The sequence below is a fragment of the Parasteatoda tepidariorum genome, chromosome 5 (assembly GCF_982258835.1).
Source record: "Parasteatoda tepidariorum strain Cologne lab strain chromosome 5, Ptep-v5.0, whole genome shotgun sequence".
Taxonomy (NCBI): domain Eukaryota; kingdom Metazoa; phylum Arthropoda; class Arachnida; order Araneae; family Theridiidae; genus Parasteatoda; species Parasteatoda tepidariorum.
The window spans coordinates 79,764,872-79,784,420 of NC_141759.1; the positions used below are offsets into that span (position 1 = coordinate 79,764,872).

The window sequence follows — 19,549 nt, forward strand, 5'->3', positions numbered from 1 at the left end:
TGAGCATCGTGCGTTCATCTTCTCGATTTGAAACAAAAAGTATTGATTGTATGAATTCTTGAAAAATTAGCGCCGAGATTAGCGAAAATAATTCTTAAATGAACTGAGCTTCGTGTAAGCTTTATCATTTATTGGAGTTTAGATTTATCATCACCCTTTAAAATGTGTATGAACACTAGAATCAGTATTAACTTGAAATAACACACAAATTTTCGAGTTTTTCTACATAAATTCATATAGGTATTACACCACAGTGTAGTGATGCGTTAATATTTCGGAAATGAGTCAAGTTTGTTACAGCATTAAATCTTAGCTCGTTATCTTTGTGTTGGAAGGTATTATTAAAATTTTTATTTTAAAAAAGTTAAAGGACAGTAGCATGATCGGTAAAAATATCTATTAATTTTGTTTATTTACTGTTAGATATCTATTCAGACTTTGAAGTTCGTTACAAAGTCAATTGAGGAATCAATTGAAGTTCGCCAATTGAAGAACTCCTAGCTCAACGAACATGCGTCAATCATTAAGTCTGAGTGAAACATTCCAAAGATTAAGAATTACGCTATTAATGAATTCATAACCCTCAAATTATATTTTAATGTATGTATTTATACCTATTAGACGTCAAAGCATGAAATAAAGATGTTCATTGCTCCTTATTTCATGATTACATACAAATATTGAAATGCTTAAAATTCATTCAGCAGAAAGCCTCACCATACACTTTCAAAATTTCGCCTCTTTCTGATTTTTTATATATTTTATTTTATTACAGCCAACCAAATTCAGACTTTATGACAATCAAATTTCGTAGACTTATAATTTTGAAACCAATCCAGAATACAAAGAAATTCCTGAATCATGCATAGGGACAAACTACCCTACTAAGAGAACTTTTTTATGGAACTGACCCGCATTTGCGCTACATGCAAAGGAAAACTATGAAAACCTCCCTCTCATTGGCAGGGGAATTCTAACTCATGACCGGAAATATCACTGATGATATTTTGCATCAGCACAGAGATCGAAGTGAGTCGGAAGCAGCATTTGTGTCAACCAGCCACAGCTAGGATTCGAACCTTGGTCTCATGATTTGGAGGCAAATGCTCTATCCCCTGATCCAGCACAGCTCAACACTTTCAGATTTTATTTTATAACTGTAGTTGAACAGCTCACCCAATTTACGACTACCAATGTTCAACTCCGCAGCTTTGTAATTTTGAATACAATCCAGAAGACAAGGGAACTTCCGGATCAAGTATTTTATTTTTTTATTTCATATCCGTCGTTGAACAGCCGACCCAATTTTGGGTTTACGACTACTAAAGTTCAACTCCGTAGCCTTGTAATTTTGAACCATTCCGGATGACAAGGAAACTTCTAGATCAGAACCCCCAGAGGTATTAATTTGTTATGGGAACATGGAGGACTTTGCGATTAGACATATTTAACGTGCATCTGTCACCATTTACTATACGTGGAGTCTTCGGTCGGTGGGGATATACAACCCACGAACTCTTGGACATGGGCCCAGTACCCTACCAACTAGGCTATCCCAGCTTTTAGGATCAAGTATTTTATTTTATTTTATTTTATAACCGTCGTTGAACAGCCGACCCAATTTCATGGGTTTACGACTACTTACGTTCAACTCCGTAGCCTTGTAATTTTGAACCAATCCAGAAGAGAAGGAAACTCCTAGATCAGTACCCCCAGAGGTATTGATTTGTTGTGAGAACATGGAGGACTTTGAGACTCGACAGATTTAACGTGCATCAGTCACCATTTACTACACGGGGAGTCTTCGGCTGGCGAGGATCGAACCCACGACCTCTTGGATATGGGCCCAGCGCCCTACCGTGCCTTCGTGGAGAGAACTGACCCACACTTATGAGGAGAGGAAAACCACGAAAACCTCCGATGGTAAGGCTCACCGCAAGGGTACTCCATCCCATAATCCGTCTACGACTGAGGACACTTTAAGTCAATCCCTTTTTGATTGTAATCATCTATCTTTTAAGTGTGTTAGCAATGTTTTATATTGCATCAATTGTTCTGAAAATTATGCAGCTGATACTCTTTCTTGACAACAGAGTGAAGAAGAAGAATATTTTCGTGAATATAAAAGTGCATCTCATTTTAACTTATCTGAAGCAAGGCATCATTGCAAGTCTTCAGATTCTAGTTTTACTGTCTTTAAATTTGACTGTCTTTGAATTTGAAAAATTTAATTCCAGCTTGTAAATAAAAAGAAATAACTAAGTTTCTTTTCTTCTTAATGTAAAAATACACTATTTGGAAGAGAGTGACAGGGCACGACACTATAACGACGTAAATCCATATTTATTTAAATTAATAGGCCTTTGACTGCGATCACAGCTGCAACCCTTCTGGTCATGCTTTCCACTAAATTAGCCATAGTAGCAAGAGGAATTTCCTTCCAAATGTTTAACAGGAAGTTCCATAGTTCATGCTTGCTTTTGGGGAGTGGGGTGCAGACCCTCAACCGGCAGTCCAATTCGTCCCATAGATGTTCAATTGCGTTAAGATCAGGGCTCTGCGTCGGCCACTCCATGCGTTTAACGTTGTTGTTCACATACCAATGAAGAGTCCTCCTTGAAACATGGGATCTTGCGTTGTTGTCTTGATACAAGCAATCATCCATACCGTACGTTGCCCTCAAGGTAGGAAGGACATGGTTGTCAAAAATATCAGAGTATCCATCGGCATTCATCATAACATCAACCTTCACCAGTGGGCCAGCCCCATACCAGGAGAAACAGGCCCATACCATCAATCCTCCTCCACCAAATTTTACAGTTGTCCCGTCACTTTCTTCCAGATAGTGTATCATAACTCTCGACGAGGAGCTCTATTTACTTTTTAAAAAGCTGTCTAACGGGATTGATTTATTAGATGTCTCGATTAGCCATTTCCTCACCCTCTTTGAAGAAGAAATTTTATCTTCAATTGAAGTTTGCTCCTAAAATTATTTGTATAGAAACATTCAAATTGTTTTTAGTCCATTCTTAAAAAGACTTCAATGAGGAAAACAAAACAGTTTTGAAGAGAAAGTTGTCTACGAAATAATAAAAATACAATAATGTTTAAAAATAAAATTAGAAAAACCATGTGGAACTCATATTGTTCACAAAAAAAATCTAAATTCATGTCTATGTAATATGATAAAATGTGATATGTGAAAGCCAAAAGTTTCTAGTCCTCGTTCAAATCAGCTCATTTTCTTCCTCTGGAATTATTTTTTTACTATTATGATAATAATTTAGAATAATAGTTCCATGCTGATGGCAGCCAAAGATGTATGTTGCTTTTTTTACAATTATTGAACATATGCGATTTCACTTTCCAATGAGAATGCGCACAACACTAAAACAACCATTATCTTTTAATGATCCATGCATAATTCCTCTAAAATATGTAATTTTTTACAAATAATATTTCTTAAAAATGCCATAAAGATTAAAACTCTTACATATAGTTTACTTTTTTTAAATATTTTTTAAAAAATCTATTACTTGTTACGGAGCAAACTTTTTCGGTATGTGGTTCGTAGAAAGTGAATTCGTCAACGCACAAGCCTCTTGCTTTTAGCTTTTTCAATTTACAATGCTCTATACAAGTCTGGAAGTAAAAAATAAATATATAAATAAACAATTTAAAAAGTAAAGAATGCAAAACGAAAAACATGCTTAGATACTTTTATATGTGTTTGCTAAATCTTATTTATTTATTAATTTTTTTACTTTATTATGTAGTTATTGGTGGATCTCTTTCCCTGCCCACTTTATCCTCCAACCCACATGATTACTTTGCAAATTTTTATATATCTTTTTAAAATAGTCAAAAGACAAAATGTATTCAATCAAAGCATACTAAAATTTTATTATATCAACTTTTTCATAAAGGATTCGAATTTTCGCTTACATTAGCAATCCTTAATTTCAGAAAATGTGCTTCCAGAAAATCTGTGAGGGTTTCTAATATATACACTTCTATAAAAAATTTCAACACAATTTTTGTAGATCGAAGTTGCTGCCATTTTTATTTTTGAAATAATTTACACACACGCTGTTGTCAGATAAAACTTTACAAAAGTATCAGTTACAATTATAGACTAATAATATAAGTAGACTGCTCTCACAATGATAAAATCACACTCAATTTGAATCCAACACGTCATAAATAATCGTCTCAGCACGTGAAGGAAAAGGAAGATCGGTAAGCAGATTTGGCTACTTATCTCTATATTTGGCAATATATTTGGCTTTATATTTCGGTAGAAAAATATATTTTATCGATGTCAAGAAATGCTTTTTGAGGTGGTACCTGGAATTTTCCTCATAGCGGAGAAATTTAAGATAAACGTTGACTTCCTTTAATGACAAAATTAATTTTCTTTAAAAGAAAAGTTAAAAATAGAATAAATAATTTCAACATCGATTATTCAGGTTTCATTCGTACATTTTTATAACTTTGAAATACATGTTATTCGGGTAAATCAATATATATTTATGTTTTAATTCGCCTTTTTTTCATTCTGTCGCAATTTTCTCATTGAGAAATTATTTTGTTAAGAATTTGCTACTTACAAATATATACACAAAATACGTTTCATTATTTAATAATATAAATCAGATAAGGATTTTTCTAAACAATTCATAAATTACAAGTCTAATTAAATTAACTTTCTAGATTATTTGTAATTTTAGTAAATAAATGTATTTATATTTCATTACATATTTGTATTTCTTCATTGAGCAGCAATTGTTTTTTAGCAAAAATTTATTTAATTGGCTTATAGTTGCAGCTAATGAAATTAGTTATTTCAAACTGTTGCAGCATAAACAAAATAAGATGAATAATTTTCAGTTGATTGTTTGTTTAGCTAAACTCATACTGCCACTGCAAACTTTAAGAACTGAAATAAAATAAACGCTAAGAGATCGGACCCCATCTAATTATTTACATAAATCATTGATTATAAGCAATCATTATATTTGGCTTAAATTGTACTGATTTTAGAGATCAAAGATAAAAGCTTGGCATTTTGTTACATTCTTTGATTGTAAATTATGGAAATTATGAAAAATAAAAAGCTTCTTGGTTGAAATAACATTGTGTGGTTTTACAAAAGGAGTGAAAAGGTCAAGGAATCCTGTGATGGGGTTGCTGATTTCTGAGTGTAATGCATCGTGGGCAGCCTACCTATAATATAAGTCTATAGTTACAATAAACTTGAAGCACCACCTAGGAACCAGTAACAATACAAATTATATTGACATAAAGACTAATCATCACTGATAAAAATTTATAACGATTATTTTATGCTAGAAAACTAACCAGTTATTCACACTGATTATTCTTATATTTTTTAATAGAATTTAATGTTTTCTAACTTATTATTTTAAAATATGAAATATTAAATCAAAAATAAACATTACCACGAGATTCATTCATTATTATAAGTATATAAGCTTTATACTTAGAATAGCACTTAGAATAGCACTTTATACTTAGAATTGTATTTTTGCTTAATATTGCAAAACTTATTTTTAAAAAAAAGGCCTTTTATCTGGAAAAATTATCTCAGATTTATTTAAAAAATCAAGAAGAGTTAATTATTACCTTAAAAATAACAAGTGAATACAGTGTTAATTTGTGTCTAACCAAAGAAAATAACAAAATATATATAAATGGAGAAAAAATTGTTCATAGTTTTGATCTGTAAAAAAAAATTATATTTTTGTTATATTTTTAGAAAAAGGGAAAGAGAAGAAAAAGAAAACAAAAGAGCAAAATAGAATCTTCCCGTTTAACGTATCATTTAAATTATGTGCCTGTAAAGTTTTACAGCAACCAAACTTACATCTTGATTTAATGGGCCAGACCCGTTGTTTTGTTTCCATAGCTTTAAATATTCAGTACAATTTGTATTGTAAGGAAAAGGTAGCCTTTCAATTTGCTTCTACATAAAAGAAAAAGGAAATTATGTTAATTTTACGGTATAAAAACATGGTAATACTTGTTCTTATCATAAAAAGAATTGTGTTACAATGTCATTCTTAATAGTTATTTTTATCAACGGCTTATTTCATATTGTTTTGATTTCCTTAAAAAAAAAAAAAGACTTCCTAAATTCATGTTCGGTTTCGAAATAATCAGTCAGTAGATATTTTATTCGCAAGATTAAAATAAATAATAAAATTCATAAAAGGAAAACATAGGAAAAATATAATATTTCGTATAACAAGCCTGAATACGAAGAAAAAAGTAAAAAGTACAGAATACAGAAACAAAAAAGAATACAAAAATTGAGTAAAAGATACTCATCACCTTTATACGGTGGTGTTAAAAGCAAAAGTATAAAGAGAAAAAAAAATTTAATAAAAAATAATGCACTTGATTTTATTTCGTTTAATGAAGAAACTATCTTTCTCTGAAATAGAGCCAGATTTCTTTTTTCTCATTTTGCAAGTTTTGCAATTATGTCCGATGCGCATTTTACGCAGTTAATATTGTAAGTAATTTTCTCTCACTGTGCTGAATAAGAAAAAGAAGAAGAAAAAACATTTTGGAAAATTTGATATTCGTAACTGAGGACGAGGAATGAAAATACTAATAAAAGGAAATGTTACTTTAAACATTGCTATCTTGACCAAATCGGTATTTTTTTAAACATATTAATATACGTTGAATCGCCAATAACTCATTGAATAGGGCTATTAGTTTTGACATTATGTAGGATTCTATCTTTAAATAGTGCGCAAATATTATTTTGACATATACCTATTTATGCATCTGACTAATTTCGAAGAAACTGCAGCTAAAAAACTATATTGAAAAAAATATGATTTTTAAAAAAAAGTATTAATTATTTCAATAACTTAATTTCCATAAAAATCCTGTTTTTCTTTTTAAACGTACAGGCATTTACGCCATACTTACCATAGACACGTGGATTTTATAATCGTATCCTCCTTTCAAAATAACTCCTTCCTTCTGTGGATTTATTAATTGCCTTCTATTGTGAATTCCCGCATAAATGAAAATTTCGTCTAAATGTTTAAAATATTCGGAAGGGAAATTATTCAGTTCAATCTTGAAATCTGTAATGATTTTATTAAATAGAGGTTATTAATATGAGATACAATCAATCTTTTACGTCAAATGAAGATTAATAAAAAATAAGAAGACAAATAAGGAGTATTAAAAAACAAAGTCAAGCTTTAAATTTTTTATTTCGCTTTTGGAAAATTTTTAAAAGGAATAAGATAAAAAGACGATATCTTATAAGTCATCAATACGCTACTTTATCAATAAGAGCATAGTAAAATAACGTTAGAAGGATTTTTTTACAATATTTTTGCTTTTAAAAACAATTTAAAAGATCCCTTTTTTGCTATAAACTAGCTCCTAAAAAGAAGTTTTTTAACTCAATAAATTTTTTTCTGCGCAATAAAATGCTTTATATCTAGTAAATGTGTTACATTTTATGCGCACAGAATACTTTGAATATGTAGAATACTTAAATTGTAGTTGTGCTTTATATTTCACCAACAATTGCACAAAATAAAATTATTATAAAAGTTTTATCAGAAGAGTGTACTGAAATTAATTTAGTGTATTTGCTGAACACGAGAGGACTGCATGCCTTGGTTTGAAAAAAACATATACATATACAAAAAGGATTTTTGAACAAACAACAAAATAGTGAAGAACAAACATTGTAATGTAGCACTGTATCAGACTAAAAATATATTAAACAAAGTACTTATTGCTTTTTTAAAGATTCGTTTTACTTAAAAATTATCGAAAGGATTGCAAAGCAGTGAAATTTTTATATTAAAATTATTATATAATCTATATTTCATAGGTATTTAAGTAATTGTTCTGATTAAATTTAGTTAATGTTTACTAACTGTGTTATCAAATTGATGCTGGAATAAAAAAGGAAAATAATTTTTTAACTCCCATATTTATAAAGTTGATGCCCTGTGGCTGAGGGGTAGCGCTGCGCGCAGCCCTGTCACAGGTTCTGGGTTCGATCCTCGGGCCGGGAAAGGTTGACTCAGCCTTTCATCCCTTCAGTAGGTCAATAAATGAGTACCAAGCATGCTTGATACTCATCTGATAAATATCTAAACATTAAAGAGTGGTAGAACGGATAAACTAGATGGAGAATTGCAGAGCAACTCTTACACGGAAATGTTATCATACGTTGCTAGAGGCATCTCCTCTTTAGGAAATGGTTGTTCTTGCAGATTTGAAACGGTAAATTTAATCTGTAAATAACATTAACTTCATGATAATTTTACATTCTTCAAAAAGTATTGTCGAAAATCGTATTAAAATAGGCACTGATGAATATTTTATGAGTTGGAAAATAAATTGCCAAATTATCTAAGTTAGAAATTTATGATGAAACTCCTATGCCTGAACCTATTCAATATGATGTTTGATCTAGAGAACGCAATATTATCACAAAATTAAGAAAACTTAACTATTAAATTTACCAAATTTTCAAATTACAACTATTAAATTTTCTTGCGCATTTTGCGTTCAAAATACACAAGAAAATTATTTTTTTTGGAAACTTAAACACTGGGGGTTCCGCGTTCGGCTGACCACCTAACTGGAACATCTGCTCCTGCACCCCAGAGCCCAAGGTCAAGAAAACTGAGATGGGCACAGTAGGCCTTGGCTCTTTATGGGCTGTCGTGCCACTGAGTTTAGTTTAGTTTGCTTATAAAGTTTACATTCGTTTGGCATAAAATGCAAGCGCTTTTCATTTTTCCTCCCATCATTTTCTTTCTATTTTAATTATATAACTCTATTAAATATGACAGCTGGATCTGTTTGGTCTTGGACTTAAAACTAACAATATGATAGCCTCTGTGAGGGCATGACTTACATTTCAGATCTTATGTCTACTCCTGTCTACACTATGAATTCACCTTGCAGATTTAGGTAACTTTCACGTAAATATAGTTTACCTTGTCATTATAGACGTAAACACTGTTTTTAACAATATATATTAGAGCGAAACATGAACAGGATGCGTAACCAAATTATTCAACAAAAAATTAGCACCTTTTAAGCACTTTTCAAGCACTCTAATAATACTTTTAATCACTTTAAAAGAATATCATAATCAGGCAGGGTTGGCAGGATCAGGCAGGCAAGTTTTTGAAAATTGACGGTTTTATCTGGTTTTAACAGTCATGTCAAAAAAAATTCTTTCGGCATTATTTTTGACAATTGTCAAAATTTTTAAATCATTTAAATCGAATAACGTTTTCATAAGCTACGGTCTGACGATACGCCGAAATAGATTGGGGTTGAATTAATTGTGAAAACGCTGAATGGAACAATGTAAACAGTGTCTTTTTGCATAATTCGTAGCGAAAATCAACAATGGTAAAGAAGAAATCTCAATTTGGAAATGGGAAAATTAAGCATTTTTTAAAAACATCCAATGAAAAAAGCACCTTTCAGGGCTTTTAAAATACGAAAATTGAAAATAAGCGCCTTTAAGCACTTTTTAAAAGCGCTGCGCAGCCTGATGAAGAATGCGATTTTATTAATTTTTCTCGGTGAATAATAAAGGCAATAATGAAGAGATATATTTGATAGAAAAAAATATGAATTTTTTCTGGTACCAACACTTACAAAAGTTATTAGGTAAAATATCATCTTCAGATTCCGGTTGACCAAGTTGAGATTCTATAGTATAGCAGTAAGCTGGATATCCTTTAATCAATAATGGGAATTTGTGAATTCTAAAATATTCAGAAATCAAATTACATATTGCAATACATGATCTAAACATAATTTTCAAATTTAAATTATAATTAGTTCTTTTTTTTTTTTTTTGAAAATAAAGGATTTAACTTTTTTAGACACAAAATATGGATTAAAAATTTCGTAGTTTTTCATGTATTAAAGTTTATATTACTCACGAGCAGTTAAATCTCCAACTTTCTCCAGATTCATATATTTTTTCACATGATTCTATCATACTTTGTGTGGGACCAAGTTTTTCAGCAATTTCCCAGTCAAGAGCGATGGTGTTCTCCATTAAACCCTTTTTTGTAGGAATCTGTAAAATTTTAAAAATAGGGATGAGTTTGTTCAAATTGACTTAAAATTGATCTTCGAAATTTCTTATATATATATATATATATATATATATATATATATATATATATATATATATATATATATATAGCACAATAAAAACAAAAAGAAAAACTAAGAAAATTAATAAGTTTTATTAACTGCGCATAAGCTGCAAGTATATAGAACTCATGAAATAAGCTAAAATATTGGGAAAATATGGAAAATTATAAAAAATAATGACAAGAGAAGAAAATTATTAAAAATAATTTTTCAAAAGTATTTTAAAAAATATAATTTTTGATATCTTAAAAAAGGAAAGAAAATACCGTAGATCTAAACCTCAGACGGTCCCACGGTCAGACGGTCAGATGAACCCACTAGAGATCCGCAAATCAGAACATTACATATAGACTAAGCTGTACTTTCCAGCAAAATAGTTTATTTGGTTTTAAAAATTTCGACTTTTTCAAGTGCTTAATACACTAACACTTCGTTTTATTTTCCTTATTTTTTTGTAAAAGAAGATCCTTAAAGTCGAGTCTTACTGTGAGAAGAATAGCCTTCAAAAATTTCAAAAAACATCTTAAGTGTCGATTATCTGCAATTATGCGCCTAATATTATGTCACACTGCGAAATATTTCTGATCAAATTACGGTATAGAGTAGAGCACTTGGAGTGCATCAACCGTAAAATCCATTTTTCCGTTCATTTTTTACAGTAAAATACTATAATGCATTTTTTACAGCAATATTTATTTAATTAGAGTGATTAATCATTTTACAATAATTATTACTGTAAAAAATACAATATTTCAGATTTTTTTTAATCATAACATGCTCCAGTAAAAATGGATTTTACGGTAAAAAAATACTGGCATTCTGAGTGTCGGTACTTTTTACCGTAATTTGATCCGGAATTTTTTACAATGCGCGCGCTCAGCACTTACCCATTTTTCGAGTTTATTTTGGAGGGAACATAGTGGTTTTCTTAAGAAACAGCCAGTTTGTATACACATTTATGAATCACGTGATTAAATTTAATTATGTGATTTTTCATTACGTGTTTCAACCATAACATAGTTTAAAAAAAATCAACTGAGTATATATCAGTAAAGTTTTCTTTTGCACATAAGTATGTAAGTCTAAACTTATGTAGTGTTATGTAGTGTAAACTTATGTAAACTTATGTAAATCATTTTCATTTCTCACATAAAAAAATTTCTCACCTTAGTATATTTGCTATCTTTACCAACATCGTATTTGCAGTAATTCGGATAGATATCACAAAATTCTGAGTTATTGCGATGATCGTAACAGTATGAAGGGTACTCCTCGCAGTAAGCTTGACGCCTGAAACTTAAATCAACAGAATAATTAAAATTATTAAGTGGAGAATAAATTTTCTGATATACAGAGTATTCCGCAAAGAGTGCCCTTAATAGATATTTTTAATATCCTAAAAAATATATATTTTAAGACTGGAGTAATATGTACAATAAAGTCGAAGAAATGTACATCAGCATACTGTTTAAGTGAGGAAAGGAAGAACGTCTTATAACTTTGATCATTCATTATGAAAGGGGCCGGTCGGTAGGGCACTGGGACCATGTCCGAGAGTTCGTGGGTTCAAACCCCGCCGGCAGAAGTAAAGTGACTGATGCACGTTAAATCTGTCGAGTCGCAAAAGTCCTCCATGTTCCCATAACAAATCAATACCTCTGGGGGTACTGGATTGGAGATCGATCGTTCTCTGATTCAAGTCAAAATTATGATATGTGGATGAAAGAATGGGTCCGCCCTATGGTGTGGCAGAAATCGAATTATTGGCCATAGATGGCGCCACTTAAAGACAAGGTATACGTCAACAGCAACAACAACATTCATTATGAAAACTGTGAAGAACGATAGATGGCGTCTGTTCCATTGTCACGTCGTATGAACTTTAGAAACTTTAACTACCTCCACTGACCTTCATATGATATGACCTCATAACCGTAACAGTTATTGTTCAAAGTTTGAATTTTTTGACTGTTTGATTGTCTCTCTATAGCGCCATTTTATCTACTATCCTAAAATTTAGAAGATAGATTTGAGTCTCCAATCTTGAAAACAGTATTAAAAAAAATTGTTTGTTTGTTCAAAAAGCATGAGTGAAAACTAATTTTTCATAAAATTGGGAGAAAGAATCATTAAATAAAAATTCCTGATGATTGTGTTATTTGAAATATAACATTAGTAATGTTTGTTAGCCTCTATTTGATCAAAATCGGGTTTCACGAACGTTTAATTGAAAATTCTTAAAGAAGAATTTATCTTTAACGTAAATGCATGTTGTGGTGACATTATAACATTAGTATTTTGAAAGCTATTGAAACCTAGTCGGTTATTTTTATAACTGAACTTTTGAAATGTGTTTCTGTAAACCTAAATTATATAATATTAACGTTATATAAAATGAAAAAAAAAACATAACTATATGAAAGCATTTAGAAAATCGCTTTATTGTTGTAAATATTGATTAGTTTGAGCTTCCATTAGTTTAACATCATAATTTTTTTATCCTGACTGATACTGATCTTTTTTTTAATGGGGTTAACTTCTAAATTTGCTTTACGTGATAATGTATGATCGTCGTGTGTGAAATTATTTAAACCTTGTAAACAGTCTCGGTGTTTCTTTTTTAGTTTTAAGCATGATTTCGTTCTATTAATATAAATACTTTGATTCTTGATAACTTTTTTTATTCATACAAAAAATAAGTTTTTAGCCAGTATGTAGTATATAAGATTAATATGTATTTTGATATAATATTAATCACATATCGGAAGAGACAAAAATAACATTTACAAAACAATGGAGGTTTTTTTAGTTGAAGTTTTGTTTATTATAATAAATAGAAATATGTATAGTAATTTTAAAATAAAAACAATGCAAATATGTATATATTCTGAATCGTTTTTTTTTTTTTTTTTTTTGAAGTTATACTTCTTATGCGACTTACAACAAGGTTGCGTTAACGCTGCATTTTTATTGGAGGGGAAATCACGTGGTAGGATCCAGTTTTCCCTCATTCATTTCCATATTGTTTTGGTTCTCACTAGCATAAAAATAATAAGAGTCATAAAAGTACTGTTTTTCTATAAATATTTTTTAGTTTGTTTTGATACACATATAATTTAATAGGGTAGTATTTTTTATGTTCAAATTTAGTGGATAACAATTGTAAAAAATGAGTGAAAACAATCCCACGGACAATGCGACGGATTTAAGGTTATGTCAAGGTACGTCTCTTGTGAATATCAATTGATTGTTAGGTTTTCTCTTTTGAAATTACATTATGACGCATTCACATACATTATTAATACAAATACATTTTCCAGGGTTAGACGATGAGGCAACCACAAGCACTTCCACTGATTCAAGAGGTCCACGAGGGAAAAATGCACAATATTACCGTTATTACAGAGCACGGAAGCGACCGGAGTAGGAAAAAGAGTCGTTGAATAGAACTAGTGATCCTTCTACGACTGCTGATTCTTTTACAATTAACGTCGCAGGTTACGAAGTTTAACTTCTTCCGCGTGGAAGGACTCCACGCGCTATTATTTTATTTTATTTTTTTTATTTTTTTTTACAGATCAAAACTTTGTTGGAAGAGATATTAAGAAATAACATTTTAAAACACGACTTTAAAAAAATTTAATTTTCAAATGTTATTTCCAGATAATAATAGATCGATTTCGCTAAAAATTCTGAAATTTAAAATAAAAAACTGTCAGATTTAACACTTTTAAGAATTCCACTTATTTTAATCTAACACTTTATTTATCATTTTTTGGTATTTTGACTTGAGTACATATTGTACTTGCTATCTATAGCAATTTATATTAACGGTACTTTGTTCTACTATTTCGTACCATTGTTACCTGCCAATGCATAATGGGTTATTATTTTTTGAAACAATCTGTAGTATTTAAAAAGAAACTTCTTTAAACAAATCATTCAAATAATAGTAAAATAGTGAAATAGTTACGAAAATAAAAATAATATACATATTCGTGAGAAAAAAAAATGTGTCTTGAAATTGTACTAAAGAAAAGCAACATAGAATTTTTCTTTTTAAATATTTTTTCTTTTCGCGAGGCAAAATACCTTGGAAATCTTCGAATTTTAAGAATCGTTTTTTTAAAAAAAGGTACGAAGCAGATTTATTTACCGGTTGTTGCTACAAAATGTTATAGCAGGCAGCATTACTTCAGACGGCCAACTTATTTTAGTGTAAGTAGTTGTTGGATATGTCCAATAATATGCCATAAATTCCCGCGCTTGGTAGAGGAACCCTGCCAGGCAAACTGAAAATATGGCTGACTTCCACAACTTCTTCTTCCACGTTCTCGTGCTTACGATTTGTGGAAAACCTGTGATAAGCGAATCTAAAAAAATAGATTTTGCATATTCTTTGAAAGATTCCCCAAAAGCATTTCCTTTGGTTTCATCCATAAGTGGTTCCATGGGAATATTTTCCTAAAATTAAAAACATTCTTAGTTCAATGCAAAAATGGAATATATATAATAAAGGAAAATGAAGAAAATAAGTTATCAAGATTAGCAATAAGAAAATACCCAAATTATGGCTACAAAGTATTGCAGAATGCATTTCCTTTAGCTTCCCCCACGGTGTCGCTTGAAGCATCTTCACATAATTAACATTTATTATCTTACCTCAATGCAAAAATCGAGTACAGTGCAAGGATTCAAATGGTAAAACTTCCTTTAACATTTTAACACTATAACTGATCGCTCCGATCCTCGAACGCTTGCAGCGGCATCTGGTGCAAATCTTTTAACTAATTTCAAAATTTCTGTATTAAACTTTATGGATTTACAATAAGCATGCCGTTTATTTCATTTCTACAATGTTATTTGCTTATGAGATTTATAATTTTGAAATAAGTAAGTCCTCCACTACATACCTTGTACATACTATTTTCCCCCCCAATAACTTAGCACTTTTAAGGTAAGGGCCGAAGTACTATTAAAAAAAAAAACAGGTATCTTTAGCCTGTGTGCGTGCATATTGCTTTAGTAAAACTTACAAACTGCTACAATCTTGGAGTGTGCGTGTTTGAAAGAAACTGCGAAAGCCGATTATAAGATATTTATAGTTTTAGTAATGACACTTATTTTTTAATTCGAGGAACTAACCTCGATTAACATTTAAATCAAATATAATTCAAAATTAGACAATAATTTAAAAATAGTCATCTTTCCGTGGAGGAGTTTTGCACAAAAAATATATGGAAGTTCGATTTAACAAACGATACTATCTACTGCATTGATGGCTATTTTCAGTTTTGCAGGCATTTTCCAGAGAAATCTTCTGGATTTTTTAGTCATAAAGTTTTTTCTTAAATGAAAACTCATAGTACTTATATTTAAAATGGCGAATAAGTACAAAAATGGCATTCTCCTTAAGGTAAAATATCATTTAAAAAAGAACTCTTTTTTGAGCCAAAAAAATTAAGAAAAAGAAAGCATGCTTATCGAAAGTATCGGTAGCAAAAATGCATTTAGCTTACAGTACTTACAACTTTTAATGCTCTTCGTACAGCTATATACTTTTAAAATATCCCAATGAATTATTCTTTCATATTACGTTTATGATAAGTTTGATTTTTTTTTTTTGAATTTATTACACGAGACGTAAAAAATAAATTTCAAAAACAATTCCCATTTCAATCAACTAACAAGCAAACAACTAAAAACAATTACAAAGAGTAACACCCAATAGTACAGGGTACAACGCATTGCAGCCCGAAAAACGATATATGGTGATAAAGATTACAATATATGATGGTATAGGTAACAACATGTGGTGGTATAAAGTACAACACATGTTGACCCAAAGTACAACATATGGTGGTTCAGGATACAATAACGTGTCTTACCTTAAAATGATTTTCGAATTTTAACAAGTTTAGGTAGTATGAATTCATTTACAAAAAACTAATTAAATACAAACGTATAATATCATTCCCTGCATATTTTCGAAGCTGTTTGAGTCATTACTTTCCGCATAAAAAATAAAACATTAAAATAATAACACTCTCCCTATAAAATTTCATTCAATTCTTATTCAAATTAACTTTTTTATTTTTTATTAATACAAAGCATGATATGAATAACCTTATGAATGTAATCTACTTACCTTTTCAGCAATTCCATTTTCTGACTTATCAATCATTTTTTTTCAAATTCAATTATCATAACTGCAATTATACAAAGGCTCTTATTAATTGCATTAAAAGAGAAATTATACTAACATGCAAAACATGTATAAATATTGTAACGAATTTATAAGCAACCTTCAAATTTATGAAGAAAAGTATTATAATGTAGTTTATAAAAGTATTGTATTTGTATCGATTCAAATAATGCTGTTTTCTTTAAAAACAAGCAATATTTTCATAATTAGGTACATATTAAGTTCTTTTATTCATTTCACGTATGCTGTTGGATCTTATACAAAATGAGGAATCATTATAAATAAAATATTATAGACAGGGTGCTCCGCAATCATCATCAGAAGTCGGTATGATTTTGTTCAAAATGTGAAAAAAATATACTCAGTTGTAGTGGTAGCTTTATGCGAGAATGAAGTTTTAGAAAGAAAAAAAATTTGATGCTTAGATTTCAGATTTAAAAAATAAAAACATAAAAGAAGAGTTGAATTATGATAGGTAAAAAAATTTTCTTGCGTATTCTTAAAGTGTTAAAATGAAATAAGATTTATTCAGAAAAGAAATTTTATACCTTGAGAAGATAAGATTTTTTCATTTTTCTGATTATTTGCATTAATTTTTATGCTCATACACGCACAAGATTAATTGAACTGTTTAATTAAACCGGTTTTGTTATGGTAAGTGCCTTTAACAGACCATTTATTGTATATGTTAGCATTGTTGAATCGATATTTTATTGAGATACATTATAGTATTGCATAACAATATGCACAAAACGTATTAGTCTCAAATGTCCTACCAAGTACCATTTTGTGTTGCTAATCTGAATTGAACGAATGTGCTAATGTATAATAAATTGTCGATATTTTAATCAGTTTAATTAGAGAATTGCATTGAACGTCCTTGTAAAATTGAGAAAAAGGCTTTCATTTTTGCGCTTATTTACTTTAGTACTTCTTTTGTGTGTTCAATGAATGCTGAGCCAATTTTTTTAGGAAAAAAACTAGTTAATGAATTGAAAAGTTAATTGGCTTACTGAAGAAAACATATCGGAAAATACTGGACTAATAACTTGGTGAAAAGTAATTAAAATTCAGACATGTTTTTAGCTTAAATGAAAAGAAAAAATATATTCCAATATTGAACTTTGCTTTTTCATTGTATTCATTTTACCTTTGTTGAAATATAGTTCAAGTTTTGTTATTAAATCGTGTTTTCTAATTTCAATACACCTCGCTGTTTTAAAACGTCAAGTGAACATTTTATCTTGGATGCTAATTGTATACATCAGTGTTTCCCAAAGTGCGGAACGCCCTTTGGGGTATGAGAACAGTTTAGAGGGGGTACGCTTTATTTTGCAAAATATCTCGCAATACACGAAAATTTCAAAAAAAATTTATTTAAAAAAAGCTAGTCATGAAAATTTACGATTACGTAATTTTCTATTGGCTATTTTTCGCAGAGTTATCAGTTAATAATTACTGGTGTCAACAGCCAGTTGTAATTTTAAACTTTTGTGCAATTTTTTATAGTAAAAAATACATTAATTTTTTATTAGTGGTACACAGCTTTACGAAAAATTTATAAAGGGTCAAGTCATAAGTTTGGGAAACACTGGTATTCATCATCACCATGTTAACTTTTCGTCTTAGATAGCAATTGTATCAAAAAATTTGATGTTTTCTACAATTTTAATTTATGTAAATTAGATTGTTTTTCAATTTCGAGCTACTGTAATATTTAAACACAAGACATACTTTTTCAAAAGCATTAATTAGTTAGAAAATTTACAAATATAAAACTTAGACAGTAGCTTAATATTAAGGTCTAATTTAACTGGTATATTTGAATTTACAGTCATACTGTTTAAATTACAATCAGTTTTAAATGATTTCACTGTAATGATTTTAAAATATAGAGGGAAATAAACGTACCTTACAACTTAGTTTATTATTACATACTTAGTTTAGTGACTAGGAGGCTTCGCCTCCTGTTCGATGGTGCTCACCAACCCCCGGAACTGCTTTCACAGTTCATTTCGGATTGCTTCGCAATCCAATGCTCGCTTTGCTCGCTCATTGGATACGTTCTTAACGTCTAGTTTTTGTATACTTTTATGAATACTGAAGTTCCGAAAACTTTTTACTGTAGAAAATTCTAAACCTGTACATTTCAATATTAATTTGAAATTGCAAACAGTTCACATATTTTTCTTAATCACACTATTCTAAATTTCAGTTGTTGAGAAAAGTAACTGTTGTAAGTTTTGTTTTTAAGTCTTTCCCATCAGAGGGCTAAAGCCATGTGTTGTAAAACAATATGAAATAGTAGTCTGCCACTGAACGCCGGATGTAAAGCATCGGCTTTGATGAAGATAGTTTTGTATTTTTAATTCTCTGAAGGGTGCCTCCTTAATAATATGGAATTTGTAAAATAAATGTATATATTTTTGATTGCTGATGAAGCCCATCATTTTGTGTTCTCATCAGTGTTCAGAAGCAGAACAACTATAAGTTTTTTTTTATCACAAAAAAATAAAATGTATAAAAAACAAAGAAAAGAGTAAGAAAATGAGTATAGACATAGAAAAAGTTAAAATTATAATATAGTATTTGTCAGTTAAAATAAAACTTTTTGTTTAAGTCATTGCTAACAATTCAAATTTCTCCGAGGCAATTCTAAAGTATAAATTAAGGTAGTATTGTTAAGTTGAAACACAATATTTTTAGTTTTGATGTCAACAATACAATTCAGTTTTTCACAAAAACGATTGTTTCCATTGTTAAGTTCAATGTCAACAATTCAAATTTTTCTGAGGCAACTATTAACCTCTAAATATTATTTTTTTTATGTATACATTTCTAAATGTCAGTATTCAACCACAAAACAACTTAAAGTCCTCAAATTTAGCATGAAATTGTAAAATGAAATGAGAGAGGGTCATAGCAATAATGAAAGTAGAAGTAAAGTTAGTACTGTAAAATTGAAACAATATTTTTAATCAATGAGCCAAGTTCTTCAAGAAGCAGTTGTAGAAGTATGTTTTTTATTTAAAACTTTTTATAGAATTTCTTTAAGAACACAATTGTTAATTTGGGCATTTGGCGATACAACACTTTTAGAATTGAAGGATTTGTTACGTCAAGCACTCAGGTATCATAATTTTG

The 19,549-nt window shown here is 29.9% G+C and overlaps 2 protein-coding genes across 4 annotated transcripts in view; one reads left to right on the top strand and one right to left on the bottom strand.

Annotated features, from left to right (window-relative positions):
* LOC107448543 (uncharacterized) overlaps positions 1–19,549 on the top strand; it is a 110,672-nt gene that overhangs the window by 52,089 nt on the left and 39,034 nt on the right. The window lies entirely within an intron of this gene.
* Positions 1–19,549, bottom strand: part of LOC107448544 (bile acid-sensitive ion channel-like) — a 109,607-nt gene that overhangs the window by 10,854 nt on the left and 79,204 nt on the right. Inside the window, exons 2-9 of the mRNA XM_087164387.1 lie at positions 16,349–16,409; positions 14,357–14,664; positions 11,367–11,496; positions 9,981–10,120; positions 9,691–9,800; positions 6,967–7,127; positions 5,888–5,986; positions 3,537–3,642 (exon numbers count right to left, since the gene is read on the bottom strand). Of these exons, the coding sequence (XP_087020513.1) occupies positions 3,537–3,642; positions 5,888–5,986; positions 6,967–7,127; positions 9,691–9,800; positions 9,981–10,120; positions 11,367–11,496; positions 14,357–14,664; positions 16,349–16,384 (1,090 nt within the window). The 5' untranslated portion in view covers positions 16,385–16,409. The remainder of the gene's footprint in view (positions 1–3,536; positions 3,643–5,887; positions 5,987–6,966; positions 7,128–9,690; positions 9,801–9,980; positions 10,121–11,366; positions 11,497–14,356; positions 14,665–16,348; positions 16,410–19,549) is intronic.